The following is an 8,410-nucleotide window of genomic DNA, read 5'->3' as shown; positions in this document are numbered from 1 at the left end:
CAGACTTAATGGTCTGAATGAGACTGGAGGGACCCCAGATGTCATGACCCCCAGGCCCTCTGTTAGCCCAAGGACTGGAGCCATTTCTGAAGCCAACTCTTCAGATAGGGATTGGGCTGGACTATAAGACAGAAAATGATGCTGAAGAGGAGTGAGCTTCTTGGTTCGAGTAGACACATGAGACTACGTGGGCAGCTCCTGTCTGGAGGCAAGATGAGAAGGCGGAGTGGGACAGGAGCTGGTTGAATGGACACAGGGAATACAGGGCGGAGAGGAGGAGTGTACTGTCTCATTAGGGGGGAGAGCAGCTAGGGTTACATAGCAAGGTGTGTATAAGTTTTTGTAGGAGAAACGGACTTGATTTGTAAACTTTCACTTAAAAAAAAAGCACAATAAATAAATTTTTTTTTTTGTCAAAAAATATCCATGCATTCTGGCCCACTAAATATTCCAACAATTAATGTTGAATGTTCTTCAAAGTATTTGATACCCATAACATAGAAAAATTTCATTCAGAAAAAAGTTAATGTTTTAAAACTAAACCTGTAATCAGTTAACCAATCAATTTGTACCATTGTAACTGATAGAGCCCTGATCCTGTCTGACATGTCCACTTTATTATCATAATCTAACTAATTAACATTTACAGAATGTTTGCGCCCTTCAGACTGTTTCATAGTGATTCATTATTAAAGCTGCTCAGCATTCATTTGAGACTGATGGTATTGGTTTCATTTGCTCCAATAAGGAAATGAAGTACAGTGAGACTGGATAACTTCCCTAGCACATTAAGGCTGGAGAATGAAAAGTCTGCTTCCTTATGACAACTAATCTTTTATCTAGGACACTATAATTGGTTCTCTAGGTAGTGATGAAAATACCTCTCTCCTTTATATATTTTACTGTCTACTCATCAACACGAAGCTCCCTTCTCAAAATAATTCACAATGCCTGAAATACGTAAGTTTAAACTAAAAGGCAGTTAATAATATTTTTGATATAGGGAAGTGAACAATTTGGAGACGCAAAAGTTATTTGAATGGACATTCTGCTCATGGACTAAACCAAGAAATCTCAACACAGATAATTCTCTATCAACACCATATGTTTATTAATTTTAGTGAAATTGATAAACAAGGCGCTGCAGGACCGCTATTATCTCAGTTTAAAAATCAATTAAAAATTCCCACTACCAAAGGATCACTAGATTATTGACAGTGTCTGATTTTCACAAGGAAGAAAACACTCGATAAAATGGACATAGTAGAGATGCTCCATAAGCATTTGCAGGACAAAACTAGTAGCCATTTGTCATTTGAATTATTAATTCTCTGTTATGTGGAGCGAAAAACTGGAATCTATTCCAGAGGTTAAAAAGATGTGCATTTACTTATGGAGTCCCCGAGTTATGAACATTTCATTTCCAGACAACTCGTACTTGTCTTTTAATGTTATGTAAATTTGCCCCCACTTTGAAAGGATTGAACCAACCCCAACCCCTGCTCACAACAAATTCTTCATTGCAATCGCCTTCACTTGCTGCTTGTGTGGCTTTTAAATCATTGAGAAGGCTTTGAGCCTTTTCTTGAACAAAAGGCTAAAAAACGAACATACGCACCTGTTTGGACTTAGCTACAAGTTCTACTTAAAGATATACTTAGGAGCCGATGTTATTCGTAACCTGGGGATTTCCTGTGTTTAATTTTGACCTCTGAGACTATGATTTAGTATTACTCCACCTGGCAGCTTTTTAATACATAAAATTTATCCTTGGGGCATCTTTCCACCTACAGACTGGATACTCTTAGAAATCGTCCAATTAAGAAAAACAGCAATTAGAGTACTAGTAATATTTTATTACAGATGGACATAACTAAGACTGAAATGATCTCCTGAATCCTATAAAAGGCCAAATGGAGCTAACCTCTAGAGTGGATGGTATACTGTGCCTTTGCTCCTCTCTGGGAAAGGGTCGCTCACCCGTCCTATCACCATGTCTTTTCGACTTTCGTGTGGATCCAGACGAATCTGCTCCCCAGCTGACTCTGTTGGACTGTCAGGTGGAAGCCTGGGCTGTGGGGCTGGAAATGTGTGTGGTGGGTCAGGAGCAGGAAGCAGCTTTTCCTGCACTATTGGGGGCATTTCTTCTGGAGGAGGCTTCTCTAACGGTAGTGGAGGCTTGGGAAGTGGGGTCTGCACTGGGTTTCTTGGAAATGAGCACGGCCTCCTCTGTGGGAATGAGAAGTTAACCATGCAGAACCTCAACGACCGCTTGGCATCCTACTTGGACCACGTGCAAGCTCTAGAGGAAGCAAATGCAGATCTAGATCAGAAGATCAAGGGTTGGTACGAGAAATACGGCCCTGGTTCTTGCCGGGGACTCGATCATGACCATAGCAGATATTCCTCAGTCATTGAAGACCTTAAAAGGGAGGTAAGAAATATGAGTTGGTGCATTTACATAATGTATATTTATACTTTATAAAATAAAACAGTATAAAATATACAATTTATACTATATATTTACATATTTGCATATATATATGCAAATATATATATCTAAAAAAGAACATATAAAATGTGGTTAACAAATTTGCACGATGTAGAATTTATTCACTCTATGATCCCAGTGCCTGGCAATAAATATTTATAAAGTTAATTAATGAGAGAGAAATAGTTTTAAAGTGGCCATATTGTCATTTCTGTATTTGTCTCATACCTTATGATTAAAAAATAATAAAAAGTTTAATTGTAAAAGCTTACGCTTTAGCTCTTAAGCTCTGGACACTTACTATACAAAGAAAATCCAGGTTAATTTACAAAAAAAAAAAGACGCTAAAATAGATGGTTGCAGAGTTAAGAAGATACAGAATCACAGTGAAATCAGAGATTCCTTTTACTTCTGTTCCTTAACATTTTGCCCAATATTCCCTGTTTAGATTATTTCTGTGACTACCTGTAACGCCAGCGTCGTTCTACAGAAGGACAATGCCAGACTGACTGCTGACGACTTCAGGCTGAAGTAGGTGAATATAATTAATTATAATAAAAGTAAAAATACTACAGTTGGATAAAAGAATGTATCTATTGATTTTTAAACTGAAATGTTCTTATGAAGCCAGACTAGATCAGTGAAGAAATGGAATTAAATATGCCCTTGTAAAAAGAACTATCATACATTTTGGGAGTTCCTGGGTGGCACAAGGGATTTAAGCGCTCAACTACTAGCCAAGAGGTTGACAGTTCGAATCCACCCAGAGGTGCCTTAGAAGACAGGCTTGATGATCTGCTTTGAAAACCCAATGGAGCAGTTCTACTCTGCACACATGGGGTCACCATGAGTCAGAATTGACTCAACAGCACCTAACAACAACAAAAAATCATAAATTTTAAACATCCAGCATTATTTTTATTCAACTGTGAAGCACATTGAATGACAAAAATCAACTCTGAAGAAACAACCCCTCCCAAAAATTATTCATAAATCAGTAGGTAGCTCAAACTGCTTTCATAGTTTGCCATTGCAAGAAACTTCAGAAGTATGTGGAAGACATCATATCTCTCTACACAAAGTCTTAAAAAGTTATACTTTGCACTTGCCTATGATTAAATTCTCAAGCACCTTAATAACCTTCAAGGTATGAGAATGAGCTGGCTCTGCACCAGAGCGTTGAGGCGGACATCAACTGTCTGCGAAGAGTGCTGGATGAGCTGACCCTTTGTACAACCGACCTGGAGATACAGTTCAAAACCCTCAGCGAGGAATTAACATACCTCAAAAATAATCACGAGGAGGTAAGGAACCCGGCTGACCAGCTTTGTACAGAACTAAATTTCCTTCTTCAAGTACACTGCTCACTTCGTTGCAGAATGTGTGTACCTATCAAAATTCCACCTCGGGTGTTAATACTGATCCCTTTTCCAGGAAATGAAAGTGCTTCAGTGTACCTCAGGTGGGAGCATGAATGTGGAGATGAACGCAACCCCGGGAGTAGACCTGGCTCTTCTGTTGAACAACATGAGGGCCGAGTATGAGGACTTGGCTCAGCAGAACCGCAAAGACACCGAGGCCTGGTTTAATGAGAAGGTACATCTACGAGAGATTACACACTAAGGGCTTGTTCAGTATATGGCCAAGCTGGTCACTAACCCCCTGAAAATTACACTTCAGAGCACATCACTGCAACAACAGATTTCTGACGACACAGGAGCAGCCACAGCAGCCAGAAATGAGCTGACGGAACTGAAACGCAATACCCAAACCCTGGAAATAGAACTTCAGTCTCTCATGGCCGTGGTATGTAGGAATTGCCATTGAACTGAATATGCATGTGTGTGTGTAACTAAGTATATATAATTAAAGATATTTATAATAAATATAGATTAAATATGTAAGTATATTAAATATCTACTGGGTTTTATTATATTAATATATTATCAATATATTGTATGTTAATATATATCAAGTATATTAATATTAACATACCCAAACCAAACCAAACCCAGTGCCATCGAGTCGATCCCGACTCATAGCAACCCTATAGGACGGAGTAGAACTGCCCCATACAGTTTCCAAGAAGCGCCTGGCGGATTCAAACTGCTGACCCTTTGGTTAGCAGCCAATATTAACATATTAGTATAAAATATGTAAGTATATTAAATATCAAGAATTCTGTCCATAAACAATATTACTTTTAAGTCACCAATCCCAAAACTTGAAAAATGACTTTTTTCTATGGAGGGAAAATGCCTTTTTTAAAACTTGCTAATGTTGATTTTCAATTGAAAACATTTAGACCTTATACAAACATTTATTTCTACCTTAAGGCTGTTTAAAACATAAACATAATTTTTTTTTTCTTCTTAAACACATTCAAGGCTTCTTTGTTCTTCTTCCAGAAACATTCCTATGAATGCTCCTTGGCCGAGATCAAAGGAAATTACTGCCTTCAACTCCAGCAAGTCCAGGATCAGATCGGGGCATTGGAAGAACAACTGCAGCAGATTCGAGCAGAAATGGAAGGCCAGAAGCTGGAGTATGAGCAGCTTCTGGATAGCAAAATCTTTTTAGAAAAAGAAATCGAAACTTACTGCAGATTAATAGATGGAGAAGAAAGGTAAATATTAAGCTCTTGAAAAACAATCTCATATCAAACCAGGTTTGCTCAGTATATCAATATTGTAGCCTAGAATTTTCTATTCTGAAGATTATACCTGTAGATAGCCTCAGGAATTCATTAAAATGTATTATGGCCTCCAAGTGAAATGAAAACAGGCAGGAAATCAGATTCCTAAAGGAAGTGAAAAATTTGTATCTATAATAATATAAAGAATAGTTAAACCTAGAATACTGAATAATTCCAGTCCTCCAATCCAGAGGAAAGTTTGCTTTCTTTGATTTAATGTTGAATCATATTTCTTATAATAACACTCTCTATTTTATTATTAATTCAGTGTTTACCCCACATGCACCCTGTACTGAGTGAGTTACTACATTTTCATTTGAAAGATTAGCAATGAAGAAATGGGAAGATTTAACTGGAGAGGCACCATCACTTGTTAGCTAAAAGCAACAGCCCTGGAATCGCAGCCCTGATTCAAATCATACCAACTGGGAGAATTTAAGCACATTGTTGTTTAACCTCTTTAAGCTCCAGTTCCTCACTGGTAAAACTGCAATAATACCAAAACCACACTCTTAACCATAGGCCTTCATTATGTATGTAAAGTGCTTGGGACAGTGGCTTGCACACAGAAGGTACTCGGTAACCAGCAGATATTACTAAACGCTTGCCCATGCTCACACCATGAGTAGGTGGCATTTTGTGCATCCTCCAAGGCCAGGGTCAGCCCTCTGCAGCCTATTCTCACGAGAACGCAACAGTGATTGCTCCCTCCTCAGAAGAAAGTGCTTAATATGCCATTCATTTTCACTTCTCTTATAGCATCCTTTATCCCATTTAATAAATAATTTTTAGAAGCAGATAATTAATTTTATTATCAACAGTATAAACTGCTTGTGTCTTACCTCTATATTTCCTACAACACCAAGCCCAGTGCCTTCTACACAGTAGGCACCCCAAACATGTCCACTGGCCATTTGGTTGACAAAAAAAGTCAGAATGCGATCTTTAAGCACTCATATTGCTAAACCAAAGAGATCTTATCTATTCATGAGGGAATTTCTGGTTATAAGTATTTATTTAATCTCTTTCACTATGTTGAAGTCGTAAAAAGCTTACTAATGTTCTTCAAACGTAAGAAGAAATTGGACCCTTTTGAAATTAAAACTCTAAAATTCTCATTCCCAACTCACGGTTATTCCTCCCTAATGGGAAAAAAAAAAAAACAATAATTTATTCTTTTCTTCACAGAGGAAGCAAATCCACACGTTACAAATCAAAACGATGTGTGCCTATAAATCCTGGAAATCAAGTGAAAGGTATAGAAGGTTTTTTACTTGGTGTAACTCTTAAATCTCAGCAGTTATAGTCAATAAGTCACTTATTTGTAAACTAAACAAAATTTGTTTCTAAGTTTAATTCTAGTGAATGAAGGGTTAAGGGATCATTATGACAGCTCTGAATATTTGCATTTTATTCCTGTAGAACAGATGTGGTCAAATTATATAACTACTGAAATGAAGAATCAATCCTCAATGTCTTACTTACCCAGAACTTATTATTTTCACAGTTTCAATGCTTTGGTAAAAGAGCATTTTATTATACATTTTATTATTTTAACCATGAAAATAGAACAAGTTGGTATTTAAAAGAGGACAGCATTACTTGCTCCAGACTTGTATTTGCCTAATGTTTAGGTTGTTTTAATATGCCATCAAACATCCATTACTTTTAAAGTAGTGGTAAATACAAGAAAGATAGCCCAAGGCCTTGCTAAGCACTGACATCACGCACAGCATCATACGTCAATTTACTGCATACTTGCAAAAAACGTTTTTAAAAAGCATGCCAGTCATGACCAAATGAATGCCTTTCAACCAGTTAAGAACAAGCACTAAGTTTTCGTTCACTCTGTTTTAGAGTCAACAGAAGAAATTGTCGTCAAAACAGCGGTTGAAGAACTAGATCAACTTGGCAGTGTCCTTTCATTAAGGGTCCACTCGGTTGAAGAAAAATCCTCTAAAATAAGCAACATTACAATGGAGCATCGAGAACCTTCTAAAGCACCATGATTAGAAAAGTTATTTAACAACAACAACAAACACCTGCCTGTGTAAAATCTCGCTGAACTAATAACCCAAGGAAATTATTCATTTACGTTCCAGAAACTAAAAAGGCTAGAATTTGTTTTCCTTCTCTTTCTTTACTCATGCTCTTTGCATGTTATCTTTTTTAGGAGAAGGGGAAAAAATCTGTCTCTGGCTTTTGTTTTTATTTTGGATTTCTTTGCCATTTCATTAAAAATTCTTCTCTTGCAAGTTATTTATGATAAATCTGGTTATTTTGAATTTCCACATTTGATTCCAATGTATTAACACCGAGCATATGCTAATAAATTAAGTGTTTCATCTCACAGTCACATTTACTTCAATTCACGACACAATAAATAGGAAAGAGCTAGCCAAAATTGTTACCAAGGGCCCCTTCCTTGGTTGGACCCAGCCGGATTCGTGCCACCCAGTAAGACTATTGAGGCAGCTGGAAGTCACACAAGCAAATTTATTTTGCCAGCAGCTAGCAAAAGGAGACAGTAAGGGCTAGAACCTTCAGAGAGACTGTCTCACTGATTTGCCTAAGAGCCAAGTATTTAAGGGTTTCAACAAGGAGGGGAGGGGAGGTTTTGATGTTTATTCATGAGGTTGGGGGGTGAGGGCAGAGATTTCTGAGAAGGGGTTGGGTTATGCAAATGCAGGTGTCCACACAGAATATCTTCAAAATAGAAGTTCTTCGGTTCCCCTTGACATAACTCATTATGGTATGTGACGCTGGCGCACTGGTTCCCTTTGTCACATTGCGCCCTCAGCAGGCACGGGCAGGACAAACAGTGGTCCCTTTTACTTCCTTTGCACACACTCTGCACCTGTGGAGTCCTGCAAGTACTATATTAACAGTTTATTTGCAACATCTTGGAACATTTCAGTTCATATCACCCCTCAGCCCGAACAGTTTGCCCCACAGGGCCTGTGTGTTCTGTTCTACTCTCCAGGAGGTGGGTTATGGTTGTACCAGGCTGTGTATTCCACTCTCTGTCCTGCTTGCCTTTTTCCTGGCCTATGCACTGGGAGGCTGGGGAGGGAAGGGCCGAAGTGGTCCTGCTCCAGCCTAGTCCTGTCTCACTGTCTCATAATCTCTGGTGTCAAATCTGTTCCTGATTAACTGTATAAATGTCTTAATCTCTTTGGGTTTGGGCTTCAGTGGATATAAAAGAAAAGTATACAAAAAAAAAA

General features: G+C 38.1%; 1 protein-coding gene across 1 annotated transcript; it reads left to right on the top strand.

The window, feature by feature from the left end:
* The first annotated feature begins 1,993 nt into the window (after positions 1 to 1,993).
* Positions 1,994 to 7,195, top strand: LOC126061941 (keratin, type I cytoskeletal 26-like). The gene is made up of 8 exons (XM_049858824.1): positions 1,994 to 2,434; positions 2,940 to 3,022; positions 3,639 to 3,795; positions 3,926 to 4,087; positions 4,172 to 4,297; positions 4,900 to 5,117; positions 6,375 to 6,442; positions 7,044 to 7,195. Exons 1-8 carry the CDS (start codon positions 1,994 to 1,996, stop codon positions 7,193 to 7,195), a joined length of 1,407 nt encoding a protein of 468 aa, XP_049714781.1.
* The last annotated feature ends 1,215 nt before the right edge of the window (positions 7,196 to 8,410 follow it).

Source organism: Elephas maximus, chromosome 19 (assembly GCF_024166365.1).
Source record: "Elephas maximus indicus isolate mEleMax1 chromosome 19, mEleMax1 primary haplotype, whole genome shotgun sequence".
Classification (NCBI taxonomy): Eukaryota; Metazoa; Chordata; class Mammalia; order Proboscidea; family Elephantidae; genus Elephas; species Elephas maximus.
Note: the sequence above shows the minus strand (reverse complement) of the source record. Positions and strands in the feature narration are given on the sequence as shown.